Genomic DNA, 18548 nt, shown 5'->3' on the forward strand with positions numbered 1-18548 from the left:
CAGGGACAAGATTCAAAGTTCTTCTACCACCCCTCATATAGGGTCTGCCCTTCCATTAACTCAACACATGCAGAATCTTCAGAAGGACGGGTGGCCTATCTGCTCCAATAGATCTCATGAAGTTTAATACCATAGTTCATTTTTCAAAATCTTCTACTTGTCTTCTATGTTTGTAGGTCTTACAGTGAGTTCTTAAAATTAATGTAGCACAGACATTGTTCTGTCAATATTGACACTGAGAATGTTGCACTGATAATGCATTGAAATCAGCTGATCCTGAGACGGGTGCGTGGGGGGTTGGACCCAAAATGCACGACTCAGACAAAAGGGGTGAAATAAAGTCCCGTCAGGGCTTTATTCAGGGAATGTCCAGTGAGAGTAGTCAAAAAACAAGCAATGTTCATACACGTAAAATCCAGCCAAAACCAAAGTACAGTACCGAGGGAGAAGGCAGTCTCGTAATCGGTACATCATGCAAAAAGTCCAGTCGCCAAGAAAGCTGTCAGCAGGGCAGAAGTATAGGCGGACAGTAGGCAGGCTCAGAGTTGATGGCGGCGCAAGAGTCAAGACCGAAGTCTGCTCCACGGGGCAAAAGCACAAAGACAGCAGGCAAAGTCGTGGTATAGGCAGGCAATTGTCAACAAAACAGAAGTCAATAATCTTTGGTCAATAAACAGGCTTGGATCGTAACGGGTAATAACGGGTTAGTAATAAACCTATCCTGTCCTAGCGTTAGTAAATTAGTAAATGACATGCACAAGAAACGTAAGGTAACATGAACACATGGTTTAAATGTTAGTATTACCCAATCCTGATCTAAAGTTAGTAGATTAGTAAGAAGACAAGGAAAATTGAAACAATTAGGGAAGTGTGAGTGACAGAAAGGGAGAGAGAGAAAAAGCATGAATGCAAGGTCTGCAGAAAGACACAAAAAAGTGTATGCTAATCAATGAACAGAACATGAAACAAACAAAAATCGTGACATAACAAGTTTGCGAAATGTGACATGAATAAACTACATAACGTGACATGACAAGACTAACAATTAAATCGTGACAACTAAACGAAATGATGAAACGTAACATGACATGAAAATAAAATGTAACGAAATAAAACATAAAAACATGGCGAGACTATCCATCCATCCATCCATTATCTGAACCCGCTTATCCTGAACAGGGTCGCAGGGGGGCTGGAGCCTATCCCAGCATACATTGGGCGAAAGGCAGGAATACACCCTGGACAGGTCGCCAGTCCATCGCAGGGCACACACACCATTCACTCACACACTCATACCTACGGGCAATTTTAGACTCTCCAATCAGCCTAACATGCATGTCTTTGGACTGTGGGAGGAAACCGGAGTACCCGGAGGAAACCCACGCAGACACGGGGAGAACATGCAAACTCCACACAGAGAGGCCCCGGCCGACAGGGATTCGAACCCAGGACCTCCTTGCTGTGAGGCGGCAGTGCTACCCACTGCACCATCCGTGCCGCCCATGGCGAGACTAGACTAACATAATACGTGACATGACAATGACGTAACAAAGACAATGACTAAACATGAAACATGACGTGACAAACATGAAACGTGACAGATCCAATGGTATAAAGTCTGTGTGAGAGCAAACAATGTATTCAAATAGGCTATTGTGTACCAAAAATGTAGGCTAAACAAACATCCCTTCTTTCTTACCACCAACTCACTTTTAATGCATTTTGAACCATTCCTGTAAAATCAGTAAGAGTCTTCTTGTGAGCAAAGATGTTTCCGTTATGGAGATGAATGGGATGAGATGAAAAAGACAGTGGCCTGAGGTGACCGAAGTTATCTGTCCAATCTTAACTAGCTAACCCTGAGTACTGTAAGTTGGACCACATTGAACAGGTACCGTTAATTTTAAACTGTCATACATAACATAATTCGACCGTTAAACTGTCGAATTATGAGGCTATCCAGTGCTTTAAGATAAAATCACATTGACAAGAAGCAGAGTACCACTTGTGATGACTGATGAGATTGTTATAGTTTGATTAACGTTACAAGCTAGCTAGCTGTTTCAGAGACGTTTGACAATTGCCTCACTGTTGCTTGGCAGCAGAGCTACATGCTTGGCAGCAGAGCTACATACTACCACTCTCTCCCCCACTCTTTCCTCAGCAAACACAGTTTTTCGAACTTTTAGGCAGGCTCTTCCTGAATCACTTTTTGTCAATTCGTAAACCATACATGCAGTATTATATTTACCGTTTGATAACAGTGAGTGTTAGCAAGTCTAGCTGACGTTAGATTGCATTAGCTAACGCTAGCTAATTAGCTAACGTAGTGGATACAAAATGATGCGGAATGACATTCTCGAGCGCTGCTGTCCCACAGGTAGTGAACGGACCGGTTCAACAGATAGCTTGTGTGAACATGGTAAATATATAAATTGTATATTTACCAAGGGTGACCATATTTCGGTTTTCAAAAAAAAGGACACTAAAACGTTACTCACTGCTGGCAGGCTCTCATTGTTCTTATCCCTCCGACTATCAGACGTGAGAGAAACACGGTCGCTTATCATTGAGGAATAAGTTCTAATTGGCTAAAAGTCTCGATACGACCATTCCTACAGAAAATTCTCTCAGATTTGTTGACTGTTGCGTCGGAAAGGGGAATTAATACCGAAGTCAAAACACTTAAAAATATTAAATCAAATCATGTTAATTCACGCACACCTATAATGCTAAATGTCAGCGTGAGAGAGAAGAAATTGCCGAGGCCCAGACCTCGGTGACCTCATAGCTGGCTACGGGGGTGATTCCATGTTAGGAAAGGCGTCGTGCAGATGGTAGCCGATAGCTACTAAGGAATACAAAAATTAATTTAGTTTTTTGTATTTATTATTATAATAGGCCAAATAATAAAAAAATATGTTTTTTAAAAAGGAATAATGTTCGTTCATCAAATAGGCTTAGGGGTATCAGAGTGTTTGAATTTACTTAATGCCAGGAAGTAGAGCTGACTTTTTATTTTCCAAGGAAACTACATTGGCAACTAAAACAAAACTCAGTTTTAAACTGAAAACTGTAAAAATTTTGAGGTCCCTAACTGCCGGAATTCTAGGACACGTTATTGAGGATGATCTGAGACAATCATTTTTGGTTGTGCTCTGGACTGGCATGACAGCTGTTAGGATGGCCCTGGTGCGTTATACCTTTCCCAAAACTTGAAAAACGGACAAAACATCTAAAAAGGCATTGGTTGTCAGATCAAACATCTCACCTCCCCTGCCAAAAGCCAAGTTTGGCCGGCTCATGTGGAGCGGCATTAATTGGCTCGCCGCTCCAGAGGGAGGGTCTTGGCAGGGTTAGCTGATCAACAATAAGCGCCTCGGACGCCTTGGAACCACAGACACGATTAGAGAGATGAGACGTCTTGAAGAAGACGTGTCACTCTTCCTCGGCCCGCCAGCGGGCGGGGTGCGGACGGTGTATCTAACACTAACTCGAATTGAATTAGAGGAGGGTACAATTGGCTACTAAATTGGGAGAAAAAAAAAAAAAAAACCTCACCTCCTTGGTACCGGAGGGGTTAAGATAGCACTGTCACAAATTCAGGGGGCCATTGATGTCCTGCTCATAGAAATCACAGAGGCAACATGTGTCAGAGAGAATCTCTGTCCTGAAAAGTTATATCATTATCATGTTTGTACAAGATAAAATAAAATTGTCAAACTGACCATCATCTTGCCTGTGTGCTTTGTTGCCTACTACACAGCAGCACCATTGGCCATTTTTTTACATAGTTATGTTAGCCTACTGTATGAGCGATACAGTATATTCAGTTAGCTAGCTACACCCTGGTCATATAAAGAAGTACAATGAGGAAGCCAAAACTGACAGCAAAAAAAAGTGTTTGGCTTCATCATTGAGATTCCTAGATAGCAAGGAGAGACCAGGAGACATCAGGGAAGTCCCAAACAGCAAGGTAAAAGAACCGGTCCCAAGTTGCTTGCTATCTGGGCCTGAGGCTGAGTTTGGACAAATTAAAATAATCATAGATTAAATTGTAATTTTCTTATACTTGGTTGCATATCCTTTGCATGCCATGACTTCCTGATGTCCGTGACCTATCAACGTCATTAGAGTCCGGATATCTTATTTTCAGGTTGTCCTACAAGGGATTGGGGGGTGGGCCTAGATTCAACTAAAAATTATGCTTATACAGCATGGAACACATTTGTTGGCTAAATTGTTTTAAGTCGTAAAGGGTCCAAGGTATCCTAGTATCCTAATTTTTCCATTGGTTGCAGTAGGACAACCAAAAAGCCACAAAACACGAAACACTCCAACATTCTGTCTGTAGTAATAGACGTAGCCTACGGAGATGGAAATGCCTCAATGAAGGAAGTAAATGCAAGTAAATGGGAAATGGGAATGGGAAAATGGGAAAAACGGGAGTATATTTAACATCGCTTCTGGTTTCATGGGGGAGCCATTTTATCACCTATATAATGTTTTATATTTTTATTCATAAAAAGGTGAAATAGGGTCCAGTTCCATTTCTGCGTTGACAGGCATGGGTCAACCCAACCTGTTTCTGCCACACATGCCCCCCCCCCTTAGCTGCAGGGTCAGCCAAAACCAGGCTCACTTGGTCTTGTTTCTTAATTTTCATACATAGCTGTTTAATAAAGGAGTACATGGGACTTTTATTGATATGCAATTTATATCTGCATAATTTATTAGGTATCGAGAGTCATGGAATTTTTCTGGTATTGGTATCAACTACCAAAATGCTTACCACCCCCAGTACATTCAATGTGTCAATTGTATTCATGAATGCAGTTTTTGATGAGATGCTCTTTACAGAAACAGGAAAGAAGAAGCCAAGACCAAGCCTGAACCCTCCCCAAAAAATCCTGACATAGCCACCATTGTCATGAACCAGTGGGTCGGGGAAAGGAGAGGGGATATTGTGAGTGTCCCTTTTTGGGGGTGTCTAAGAGGAGCCTGGGACATCCTGGGGTTGGTCTTCATTGTCTCCAGAGAAGGCGTTCTCATCGTTGGGAGGTGGCTGGGCGGCGCGTCTTCTCTGATTGGCCAATCTGCGCCAGCGGATATAGACATAGGCCGGGTGAATGAACATGGCCAGGCACAGGATGCACAGGGCTATGTTTATCTGCAGAGGGAGTAAGAGAAGAGACTGGAACAGCTATGCATATATATTTTCGTTTTTTGGTGCTGTAAAAACACACCTCCAGAGTATTCAGTGAAACATGCTCTTTTTAAATTGTTTGTAGGACATTTAGGCAGCAATGTAACATACAATTACGTCTTCTCATAGACCGACAAAAACAAATCTTGTTGGCCTAAGTGGACAGGCCCTCTCCTGGTTCAGGTCCTATCTATCATTTGTTTATACTACAAATTTGTCCATATATCGCTCTAGAGTAAGATATGGAATACCACAAGGATCTGTGCTCAGACCTCTGCTCTTCCCCTTATATATGTTACCTTTTAGCAACCATAGCATTACGTTCCACTGTTATGCAAATGATACCGAGCTGTACATATCAGCCAGACCTGAGACCATTGTGAAACTATCAAACATGGAAGCCTGCCTCAAAGCCATAAAGGACTCTTAACTCTGGTAAAACAGAATATTGGTTGTTGGCCCAAAGTCCATCGGAAACAAAATGCCTGACAGTTCATTACACCTTGGTGTCTCTATGGCTTCGAATACAGTCATCAAAAACCTTGGTGTCACTTTTGATCCTGAGCTCTCCTTCAAAACGCATAAAAAGCACTTCATTATATAGGCAAGAGAAATATTGGCAAAATTTGGAAAATGCTTTTAGTATATGATGCTGAAAAGCATTTGTTCCATCCAGATTGGATTATTGTAATGCCCTCTTGTCAGAATGTTCAAATATCTCCTTAAAGCCCCTGTAGCTTGTTCAAAATGCAGCTGCTTGTATTCTAATTAGAGCAAAATGCTTTGAGCACATTACCCCAGTATTATCATCTCTCCATTGGCAATCTATTAAATTTTGCATTGATTTCAAACTACTCCTCACATTTAAGGCCGTAATGTGGCTCCCCCATCTTAAGGACCTCCTCCACCCATACATTCCTCCACAAACTCTTTGTTCCCAAAATGCAGGACTCCTCATCGTTCCAAGAGTGGCTACTGTAAGCGGAAGAGCCTTCACCTATCGAGCCCCTCTCTTATGGATTTACCCATTGAGCAGACACACTTCCTATATTTAAGTCTAGGCTCAAATTTTACCTATATAGCAAATCCTTTAGTTGAGGGACACGGTTTGGTGTTGGCATGAATGATTTAACTCATTAATTTTATGTATTTACAGTGGTGTGAAAAAGTGTTTGCCCCCTTCCTGATTTCTTATTTTTTTGCATGTTTGTCACACTTAAATGTTTCAGATCATCAAACAAATGTAAATATTAGTCAAAGACAACACAAGTAAACACAAAATGCAGTTTTTAAATGAAGGTTTTTATTATTATTATTAAGGAAGAAAAAAAATCCAAACCTACATGGCCCTGTGTGAAAAAGTGATTGCCCCCCCTGTTAAAACATAACTTAACTGTGGTTTATCAAACCTGAGTTCAATTTCTCTAGCCACACCCAGGCCTGATTACTGCCACACCTGTTCTCAATCAATAAATCACTTAAATAGGACCTGCCTGACAAAGTGAAGTGGACCAAATGATCCAGCTAGACATCATGCCTAGATCTAAAGAAATTCAGAAACAAATGAGAAAGAAAGTAATTGAGATCTATCAGTCTGGAAAAGGTTATAAAGCCATTTCTAAAGCTTTGGCCGGCCGACCAAAATTACCCCAAGAGCGCAGCGACGACTCATCCAAGAGGTCACAAAAGACCCCACAACAACATCCAAAGAACTGCAGGCCTCACTTGCCTCAGTTAAGGTCAGTGTTCATGACTCCACCATAAGAAAGAGACTGGGCAAAAATGGCCTGCATGGCAGAGTTCCAAGACGAAAACCACTGCTGAGCAAAAAGAACATTAAGGCTCATCTCAATTTTGCCAGAAAACATCTTGATGATCCCCAAGACTTTTGGGAAAATAATCTGTGGTCTGATGAGACAAAAGTTTAACTTTTTGGAAGGTGTGTGTCCCATTACATCTGGCGTAAAAGTAACACCGCATTTCAGAAAAAGAACATCATACCAACAGTAAAATATGGTGGTGGTAGTGTGATGGCCTGGGGCTGTTTTGCTGCTTCAGGACCTGGAAGACTTGCTGTGATAAATGGAACCATGAATTCTGCTGTCTACCAAAAAATCCTGAAGGAGAATGTCCGGCCATCTGTTTGTGACCTCAAGCTGAAACGAACTTGGGTTCTGCAGCAGGACAATGATCCAAAACACACCAGCAAGTCCACCTCTGAATGGCTGAAGAAAAAAAAAAAATGAAGACTTTGGAGTGGTCTAGTCAAAGTCCTGACCTGAATCCTATTGAGATGCTGTGGCATGACCTTAAAAAGGCGGTTCATGCTCGAAAACCCTCCAATGTGGCTGAATTACAACAATTCTGCAAAGATGAGTGGGCCAAAATTCCTCCACGGCGCTGTAAGAGACTCATTGCAAGGGTGGCCCAACCAGTTATTAGGTTTAGGGGGCAATCACTTTTTCACACAGGGCCATGTAGGTTTGGATTTTTTTTCTCCCTTAATAATAAAAACCTTCATTTAAAAACTGCATTTTGTGTTTACTTGTGTTGTCTTTGACTAATATTTAAATTTGTTTGATGATCTGAAACATTTAAGTGTGACAAACATGCAAAAAAATAAGAAATCAGGAAGGGGGCAAACACTTTTTCACACCACTGTATATATTACATATAACACTACTGTTAAACTCACTGTTTGCCCATTGCCAAAGTTTTGTCCTGTTAGTGAGGGAGTTTTTCCATGCCACTGTTGCCCTAGGCTTGCTCTGAGGGGGTCTCAGGCCTGGGCTCTTTGTAAAGCTGTTTTGTGACAATCTTGCGTTGTAAAAAGCACTATATAAAGAAAATGTAATTGATGGGGAAGTATCACAGGTGGTAAGGAGTCTGAATTCTTAATTCTTAAATATTTCAGAATAACACCAAAAACACAGAATTGAGAGTACCTCTGACAAAGGATATGCAAGGGAATTCCACAGACTCGAAAATGTGTGTGCATGGGTCACAGTTCACATAAATGTTTTGACATCAAGCTCATTTTCATAAATCACACAATCTGCAGGGAAAGTGATGTCCCTATTCTCCAAAGTGCTACTTTTAATTTTAAAATGGAACAAAAGGCTGACAAAGGTATCAACTAATTTTAATGGGAAATATCAGCAACTGAACGTTGCACATATCTTCACATATCTTCACTGGCCACTAAGCGAAAAGTGATTAATATTATGATTCTGCTGTGACTGGATGCTGGGTGTGTGGGTGCGGTGCTCACAGTGGTGCGGTGCTCACATATAAGGGGTCTCCATCCAACACCTCATTCACCAGGATGATGTAGGGGAATTGCAGGAGCAACACCACAGTCACTGTAGCATTAGCCACACCGATTAGCTTACCAAAGTGACAGACTGGAAAACTGTACAGACAAGAGGAGAGTATGATTAGAAAAAAATGGTTGAATAGAGGACAGGAGAATGATAGGATAGGGGGAAAAGTGGAAAGAATAGGGGTAAAACAGAGGGGTATGACAGAGAATGAGGGAAAGGAAGAGAGACATCCTGGCTGCACTGCTACTCAATAATCATGACAATTTCATCCATCCATCAATTATCTTAACCCGCTTATCCTGAACAGGGTCGCAGGGGGGCTGGAGCCCATCCCAGGATACATTGGGCGAAAAGCAGGAATACACCCTGGACAGCCAGTCCATCGCAGGGCACACATACCATTCACTCACACACTCATACCCATGGGCAATTTAGACTCTCCAATCAACCTAATCTGCATGTCTTTGGACAGTGGGAGGAAACCGGAGTGCCCGGAGGAAACCCACGCGAACACGGGGAGAACATGCAAACTCCACACACAGAGGCCCCGGCCGACCGGGATTCGAACCCAGGACCGCCTTGCTGTGAGGCATCATGACAATTAGCAACAACAATTATTCAGAGCTCTCAAGTACGAGTACGAGAGTACGAGCATCTGCTAAATGACTGAATATGAATGTATGTTATGCTCACACAGAGAACGGCCCCAGGCTGGGAACATTCTGGATAAGCAGTTCTGAAAAACTGTATGTGACTCTGGACATGTGATGCTTCATATATTCCTCTGGATAAGAGGGCTGCTAAATGAGTGGATTTGGTCACTCACGCAATGCTGATGAAGGCTGCTTTCCCTCCAATCGAGAAGGCACGGTTGAGCACTTGCAGGACGAAAGTCAGGTACTGCAGCGGGAGCACAGGTATGGTGGCGCAGATGGAGAATAAGAGGCACTGCAGGGCAGTGAGGAAGAGGGAGAGCACCACAGAGTGCAGGTTACTCTCCTCCTCCGTCTCTCCTGTGGCAGAGGCAAGAGCTAGGTTAGCAGAGTTAGAGGCAGCTACAGGCAGCCCCCAAACACTTAACTGCTGCGATATTCTGATTTCAGAATCTAGTGTTGATTCTAGGCTTTCGAGTGCCTTTATAGTCTGTTATTAGTGTTTGTCAACATGAAGCCAAGATTTGTGCCATGAACAGTCAAGGAAGCCATTATTGTTCCCTCTCCCAGTAGTTTTCTCCAATTGCTGTGTAAAGTGTAGTAGCCTTCCGGATGAAATGTCTGATTTGAACATGTGAAGCTTCTTTCCAAAAGCAACCAGTTTTTTTGTTCCTCCCTTGCAGCTGAATGTTTAATGCATTCAGGTAACAAAATATGTCCAGCAAAAAAATCCCTGGTTTTGTAAACATTTTCACACAGTGATATTCACCATCATGATTTCCATATCTTGTGGCACTGCTGTATTTGCATTCCCTGCTGCAGCACACCTGTGGGAAGGTAACACAGGTACCTACCTTCGGCCCGTTGCTTGGCCTTGTATCTGTCAATGATCAGGCCATTCAAGGGGGCGCACAGTATGCCAAATAACTGTGTGTAGGCGAAGACGTTGGTGTAGTGGCTCACTGAGACAGAGGGAGAGCAGAGCAGAGGATTAGCATACAGCAGCACACCATAGCATGGCCTCACACACTACTTCAGCTCCTCAGCCTGTCTCTCTTCTGCTCATTGTCTCACAGAAAAGCACCATTAAGCTGGATTCCATATTTCTCCTTCACTTTATCTAAATGCAATTCAAAAATGCTTTTCCCTTTTCTCTCCAAATTGGAATTAGCAATTGTATACAATAAGATTCGCACAGCCGTTGGGCCCTTGAGCAAGGCCCTTAACCCTGGGGATGGATTGCTCCAGGGGAGGATTGTCTTCTGCTTAGTCTAATCAACTGTACGTCTGCCAAATGCCAGTAATGTAATGTAATCTAATGCCAGATCACGGGGCCCATTCCTGCACTAGAACAGTGCCTTGACTAGATGAGTTATCTCGTAGACGTCTGAGCAGCAGACTGAAGACAGGGGATTACCTTGGGCTGTGTCTCCGTGAGCCAGCAGGGTCAGCATGGGGTTCAGGGTGCTAATGAACAGGATATGCCGCAGAGCCGTAACAGACAACCACACCAGGTGCCACAGAAAAAGCCAGCTGAGCACACACTGCTTAAAACTGTCTACAGGGAGAGGGTGAACAGAGAGATCGAGAAGGAGAGAGGGGCAGACAGATATATAGTGGCACACAGCGAGTCAGAGAGGACACACTCCTATCAATCTATACTCAAACAATGACCTGTAATAACAAAGTAAAAAAATGTTTTTGCAAATGTATTAAAAATCAAACACTGAAAACTCTCATTTACATAATTATTCAGAACCTTTACTGTGGCACTCCAAATTGTTGTCAGGTGCATCCTATTTGCCTTAATTATCCTGTGTCTAGAACTTGATTGTCCACATATGGCTAATTTAATTGCCGATTAATACATTTCCCTGCACAGAGGGAAATGTCCATCCATCCATCCATCTTCATCTGCTTATCCGGAGTCAGGTCGCGGTGGCAGTAGGCTAAGCTGGGTATTCCAGGCGTCCCTCTCCCCAGCAACACATTCCAGGTGTTCCCAGGCCAGGAGAGATATATAATCTCTCCAGCGGGTTCTGGGTCTACCGCGGGGTCTCCGCTCAGTTGGATGAGCCCGGAAAACCTCCGAAGGGAGGCACCCAGGAGGCATTCTGATCAGATGCCCGAACCACCTCAATTGGCTCCTTTCGACACGAAGGAGCAGCGGCTCTACTCTGAGCTCCCTCCGGATGTCTGAGAACCATGGCCTCGGATTTGGAGGTGCTGACTCTCATCCCAGCCACTTCACACTCGGCTGCAAACCGCTCCAGTGCGTGCTGAAGGCCACGGTCCGATGAAGCCAGCAGAACCACGTCGTCTGCAAAAAGCAGAGACGCAATTCTGAGGTCACCAAACCGGACACTCTCCTCACCTCGGCTGCGCCTTGAGATCCTGTCCGTTAATATCACAAACAGGACCGGTGACAAGGGGCAACCTTGGCGGTGTCCCACACTCACTGGAAACGTGCTTGACTTTGTGCCGAGGATGCGGACACAGCTCTCACTTTGGTTATACAGGGACCGGATGGCTTCCCCGGGGGACACGGTCGAAAGCCTTCTCCAAGTCCACAAAGCATATGTGGACTGGATGGGCAAACTCCCATGACCCCGGCAGCAACCCCGCTGTTAAAGAGCTGGTCCACTGTTCCATGACCAGGAAGGAAGCCACATTGCTCCTCCTGAATCCGAGGTTCGACCGTCGGTCGGAGCCTCCTTTCCAGCACCCTAGAGTAAACTTTCCCGGGGAGGCTGAGGAGTGTGATACCCCGATAATTGGAGCACACCCTTCGGTCCCCCTTCTTGAAAATGGGGACCACCACCCCGGTCTGCCACTCTGCAGGTACTGTCTCTGACCTCCCCGCGACACTGAAGAGGCGTGTCAGCCAAGACAGCCCAACAATGTCCAGAGCCTTCAGCATCTCATCCACACCTGGCGACTTGCCACTGAGGAGCTTTTTGACTACATCAGCAACTTCCACCAAGGATATAGGTGCAGATTGCCCCGAGTCTTGGGGCTCTGCCTCTTCCACAGAGGACGTGTTGTTTGGGTTCAGGAGCTCCTCGAAGTGCTCTTTCCACCGCCCGACAACATCCCCAGTCCGGGTCAGTCCGAGTCCGAGTCGTCGGATGGTTTGCCAGAACTTCCTTGAGGCCAACCGAAAGTCCTTCTTCATAGCCTCCCCGAACTCCTCCTATAGCCAGGTTTTTGCTTCAGTGACTGCCGAAGCCGCAGCCCTTCTGGCCACCCGGTACCTGTCTGCTGCTTCGGGGGACCCCCAGGCCAGCCAAGCATGAAAGGCCTCCTTCTTCAGTTTGACGGCCTCCCTCACCGCTGGTGTCCGCCAGCGGGTTCTTGGGTTGCCGCCCCGACAGGCACCAATGACCTTCTGGCCACAGCTCCTGCTTGCCGCCTCTGCAATGGAAGCTTGGAACATGGCCCATTCGGACTCCATGTCCCCAGCCTCCCCCAGGATGCACGAGAAGTTCCTCCGGAGGTGGGAGTTGAAGACCTCCTGGACGGGGGCCTCCGCCAGACATTCCCAGTTCACCCTCACTACACGTTTGGGTTTACCGGGTCTGTCCGGCAGCCTCCCCGCCCACTTGATCCAACTCACCACCAGGTGGTGATCAGTTGACAGCTCTGCTCCTCTCTTCACCCGAGTGTCCAAGACATACGGCCGCAGGTCTGATGATACGACCACAAAGTCAATCATTGATCTTTGGCCTAAGGTGCTCTGGTACCAAGTACACTTATGAGCTACCCTATGCTCAAACATGGTGTTCGTTATGGACAATCCAAGTCCAATAACAAGACACCGCTCGGGTTAAGATCAGGCAGGCCATTCCTCCCAATCACCCCCTTCCAGGTTTCTCTGTCCTAGCCCACGTGATCGTTGAAGTCGCCCAGCAGAACTATGGAGTCTCCGGGCGGCACCCTTTCCAGGATGCTGCCCAGTGACTCCAAGAAGGCCGGATACTCTGAACTGCCATTTGGTGCATAAGCACAAATGGCAGTCAGAGCTTTCCCCCCAGCGACACGTAGTCGCAGAGGGGCGACCCTCTCGTTCCCTGGGTGAAAGTCCAACCCAGTGGCACTCAGCCGGTGGCTTGTGAGTATCCCCACACCTGCCCGGCACCTCTCACCCTGAGCAACTCCAGAAAAGAACAGAGTCCAGCCCCTCTCCAGGAGTTTGGTTCCGGAACCAGTGCTATGCGTGGAGGTGAGCCCAACTATATCTAGTTGGTACCGCTCCGCCTCCCACACTAGCTCCGGTTCCTTCCCCACCAGAGAGGTGACATTCCACGTCCCCAGAACCAGTCTGCGACGCTGAGTATCAGCACGCCCGGATCCCCGCCTTCGCCCACTGCCCGTTGTGCAAAGCATCGATGCCGACCCCTGCAAGTGGTGAGCCCACAGGGCGGCAACCCCGCGTTACCAGTTCAGGCTGTGCCCGGCCGGGCCCCATGGGATAAGGCCCGGCCACCAGACGCTCGCCGACGAGCTTCCCTCCCGGGTCTGGCTCCAGAAGGGGGCCCCGGTTTCCCTTTTTCCGGGTGAGGTAGCTGGGTATCTGTGAGGCCATGTCATGGAGTTTTTTAATCTTAGTCTGGCCCCTCACCCGGGACCAATTTGCCTTGGGAGACCCTACTGGGGGCTAATGCTAATGCCCCCGACAACATAGCTCCCAGGATCACCAGGACACACAAACCCCTCCACCACGTTAAGGTGGCGATTCCTTGGAGAGGGAAATATAACACACCCAATGTGGATGTGAACACCCTTATATTAAAGATGACAGTCTCCATTTTAACGTCATTATCCATTGCTTGATTTCAAATCCAATGTGAATCCAAATTGTACCATTGTCCAAATACTTACAGACTTCACAGTATGTCTACTGCATGGCAGAGCCATACCTGTCTGTGGGGTCTGCTGGGGGTTTCCTTGTTCAGATGTTGCGTTCTCTATCCCTTCCTCTCCCTGCACAGGCTCTGTGTTGTCTGTCTGTGCTTTTTCTGTGAAGCAATGGGTGTTACATTTGCTCTGTCCACAGCTCCTCCTGTAACAGAAACCAGGATTTAATACCTTTGTGAAAGCCGGCTACACCACTGTCAGTCAGCCAGCCAGCTGTTAGGCCACTGGTCTAGTCTACCCTTGTGGATGTAAGCCTCCCTTTCCCCTGTGAAGCTGGTTCATACCCATAAGTGTAGCCCTCAGGGACGGGGTAGGGGATGTGCCTCTTTGGCATGAGGATGAAGGTTCTCATGAGGTGGATTATGCTGCATGCTGACAAGAAGAAAAAAGCATGGTGCAGAGAGATCCCTCTTTCAGATGCCACCTGTAACCAAAGATGGAGAGGATCATCATTATCCATATAATGATTCTGCTACAGTACCTCAGAGTGCCTGCACTTCCAAGTGTTCTGTCAGTTCTGGCCAGTTGGTTTGCACTTTCCACAGTCCTCAACAAATCTGCCAACTCTCAGAAAATGTGGTAAATATTTTCCACTCCTGAAAAGCTACTAATTTCCTTCATTATGAAAACATTCCTGGTGATAGGTTCCCAGTTTTATTATCTGTAGCTTCATCAGTACCACAAAAATTGTGGATATATGTTCCATGTCCTGTGGGACGCAGTGGCTGCAGCTATTTGTTCCTACCGTGTGCTACAGCACCTGATTTCACTAATTATTTCACCTGCCTGGTTCAGATAATAAGCTCATTCATGAAATCAGGTGGTGTAACGAGCAGTTGAAGCAAATGCCTGAAGACACTGTGACCTGCTGGACGTGGAGTTGAGTAGCGCTGTACTAGGAATTATTCAGTGAGCAATGGAAACCCTCTGACCACAGCAAGGTGGCAATTCACTGCCCATTATAGATGGTCTAGTGATAGGATTATTATTATTATTCCCCTTAATATTATTTTATATTATGATTCTTTTATGGCATGAACTTCACATAATCTCTTTTCTGCAAATGTTTCTGCTGTTACTCTAGCAGCTGCCTTCACCTGTTTTTCTCCAGTAGAGCAGCACATACCTCTCAGAACACATTTTTGGTTTGTTATTTAACTGCCGTTACCTTGATTATGAGGAAGATTATGGCAGAGGAGCTGTAGGCTCCAATATACAAGGTGATGACAGTGGAACGATGGGTGTCAAAGAGGTTCCCCACCTGGATGATAGAGAGGGTCAAAGAAACACTTCTTTAAGCAGCAATCTCAAACTATACCTGGGAGGCTACAATGTGTCTGTTGGTTTTCAGCCCACAAGTATTTCATCCACAAATCTTGTTTTAAGGACTTTCTGAAATAGTCCCCCTTGTTGATACACTTCTTGGAGGAAACTACTCATATACAGAACAGGGTCAACTATGGCTCTCTATTATAACTAATGTCATTTTTCTTTCCCGCCATCTGTGATTAATCAGAACATCACATTTTTGTGACCTGAGCCAATCAATTCATAGATAAAATGTACATTTTAGCTGATTTCCAATTAATCCCTGCATTACTTGATCTCAAATGTGCCTTGCAATTGGTTGAGCTTATCTGGATTCTATTATTTTCTATTCTTCGCAAAAGTTAGTAATCATAGAGCATTCTATGGTGATGATGCCAGGTCCCATCCCTATTTCATAACTCATTTAAGTTGTAGCCAACTTTCATCCCATGCATATGATTGAGCAGTGATAATGGGGACACACCTGCATGTTTGTGAGCAATAACATGTCACTTCCAACTGCAATGAAGGCCAGACCTGGAAACAGTATATTGGATATCTCTGCAGGAGAAAGAGGGGGAGATAAAGAGATAGGGAAACTGAGAAAGGGTTACTCATATACTGACACAGAAGCCTGCATGGAAAACTGCCACTGTGTCAGGGTGAGTGTCAGTTAAAGGCCCAGAACACTTTACCTGGATGTGAAAAAGCAATCAGCAAGGTGCCAGTGGTGTACAGTATTCTGGGAAAGGAAAAAAGAACACAAATCACACAAATGAGTTTAATCATTGGAAGAAAATTCCGAAAAGGTCTGACCAGGTCTGGGGTAAAGGAGTTCAGAAAGTTAGGTGATGGGCTTGGTGTGGGGGGACACATTTTATCTGCAGTGGGCTCCAGAATTATTGGCATACTTGATAAAAATTGAGAAAAAGGCTGCATATAAACAAGATAATGGGAGATGGGAGAAGCTGCCGGAAGGATCACCAACTCAGCAGCAGTCCATTAATCAAGCTTTTATAGTAGTGGCTATACGGAGGCAACTTGACAGCCCGCTTGGAATCAAAAGACATTTAAAGGAATTTTGTGGCATGAGGAAAGATATTCTCTGGTATGATGAGACAAAAATGTAACACAATGGGCAGAACTCCAAGCACTATATCTGGGCACTGCTCATCACCAGGCTAATACCATTCCTACGGTGAAGCATGGTGGTAGCAGCATCATGCTATGGGCGTGCTTCTCAGCGGCAGGGACAGGGAAGCTGGTCAGAATTGAGTGAAAGATGAATGCAGCCAAATACAGAGAGGTCCTTGAAGAAAATAACGCCACCTCCGACTCAGACCTCTGCTAGTGATAACACTTCAGATTCTTATTTGCAAAGCAGGGCAATAAAACACCAGGCACCCTCATGCCATGTTAACGGCTTAACAAGTCACAGACTGAGACAAGAAAAGGCATAAAAGGCATATTCTAACAATCCTTGATACCATTTCACTACGTCAAAAAATCATGTTCCAATATACAAACAAAAAATACAATTCAGAAGTTGCATGGATAAACGCACAGTTTTTTTCTCTTAGCTCAGTTTTATTGATGGAAATAAAAGTTTGTTTTGCTAATTATTAAATGCAGACACATTTATGGAACCAAATATCCCACCTGGTTATGAAGCTACGACTCTTTTCTGACAAAGTTTATTTCATAATCGGTTCAGCCAATTTCGAGAAATCTATGTTTTTGCCGGAACTATACCAAAGCAAATGCCGTCCTGAACGACTTGTTGTTGTTGCATAAATACATTGCTAGGTCATTTCCCTACAGAACTCATTTAAACCATAATGATCTTCTTGTAGAGGGTTTCCTACATTATACCTTCCAGCAAGGTATAATGTGTCATATTCAGATGACAGTTTAGGAATATTGCTGCATTTATTAAATTAATTAGTGCATTAATAATTCATTTGTAAATTAATTATTTAATGATTTATTTTCATTTTCTTTATATAAATGATGGGCTGTAAATTTACAAAACAATAAAAACAAACATTGTAATTCTTAGTTTACAGAGCACCGCTGAAAGTCTAACACAGGTCATACTTTACATTTCCTGGTTCACCCACCACCTGGCCACATGAGTACAAAATTTGAGAAAGAGACGTAAAACTACCGAGGTTCTACAAGGTCATTTGTAAACAGTGTATCTTGGCATCCCTTAGCCTCTTAGCATCTCCAAATCTATCCAAAATGGATAAGATATGCATTATAGTAAATCAAGAGATAATAACTTATTTTTACAGATACAGTATTCTGGCTCATAGAAAACCATTTCTACCCATTACATCAGGTAAATTGTAAATAAATAAATATTTTTCCAAAGAAATGGGTTGGATATACACCAACCTGCCTAATATTGTGTAGGTCCCCCTTGTACCTCCAAAACAGCTCTAACCCGTCGAGGCATGGACTCCACAAGACCTCAGAAGGTGTCCTATGGTATTTGGCACCAAGACGTTAGCAGTAGAAGACCAATAAGTTTAAAAAAAAGTCTGATAAATACCAAATAAAGTCTGCACTGAGTGCATATTGAGGTCAGAAAACCTATCCAAACCCATCTGAATATGACTACAATGCTTTTTTTCTCCATATGAAGCATATTAGTGTGTCCTTTTTGGTAGTAAGATAAGACATCACATTTAGAAGGTGATCAATTTCTTATCTCTTATTATCATTTGAGTTCATTCTGCCTAAAAGGTATTTTTACAGACTGCTGGGACAGCTTATCGGAGTGCACGACACCGAACTCTGCTCCTTGAAAGAGAGTGGGGCCAACTTACTCCACCAGGTTTACATGTTGGCAAATTCTCTGGCCAGCACCCTCATCTCCACGCCTCAACATGTTCCTGCTTCTGAACCAGTCTGGTCCCAGCCAGAGCCCTGTCTGCCACCGCTGGAGCACTATGACAGCAAACTCAAAGACTGTGCCTCCTTCCTGTCCCAGTGCTTGCTCATGTTCGAGCTCCAACCTTCCACCTTCCCCACCGAACAATCCAAGGTGTCATCACTCTCCTGTCCGGCCGAGCCCAGGAGTGAGGAACCGCTTTCTTGGCCTCTGGTGCCCCAGAATGCTACAAACTCTTCTCC

The 18548-nt window shown here is 44.7% G+C and overlaps 1 protein-coding gene across 4 annotated transcripts in view; it reads right to left on the minus strand.

Moving 5' to 3' along the window:
- The window catches only part of LOC133109662 (equilibrative nucleobase transporter 1-like), a 48876-nt gene that overhangs the window by 6102 nt on the left and 24226 nt on the right, over positions 1–18548 (minus strand). The window contains exons 4-13 of one of the 4 annotated variants that reach the window (XM_061219118.1): positions 16103–16149; positions 15892–15968; positions 15268–15360; positions 14384–14523; positions 14102–14244; positions 10600–10740; positions 10037–10144; positions 9356–9542; positions 8495–8618; positions 2502–5170 (exon numbers count right to left, since the gene is read on the minus strand). In XM_061219118.1, coding sequence (XP_061075102.1) covers positions 4991–5170; positions 8495–8618; positions 9356–9542; positions 10037–10144; positions 10600–10740; positions 14102–14244; positions 14384–14523; positions 15268–15360; positions 15892–15968; positions 16103–16149 — 1240 coding nt within the window. In that variant the 3' untranslated portion in view covers positions 2502–4990. Of the gene's footprint in view, positions 1–331; positions 5171–8477; positions 8619–9355; positions 9543–10036; positions 10145–10599; positions 10741–14101; positions 14245–14383; positions 14524–15267; positions 15361–15891; positions 15969–16102; positions 16150–18548 lie in introns of those variants that run through there. The other 3 variants (XM_061219116.1, XM_061219117.1, XM_061219119.1) reach the window with 3 other exon arrangements.

This window comes from Conger conger, chromosome 14 (genome assembly GCF_963514075.1).
Source record: "Conger conger chromosome 14, fConCon1.1, whole genome shotgun sequence".
In the NCBI taxonomy this organism is placed as follows: domain Eukaryota; kingdom Metazoa; phylum Chordata; class Actinopteri; order Anguilliformes; family Congridae; genus Conger; species Conger conger.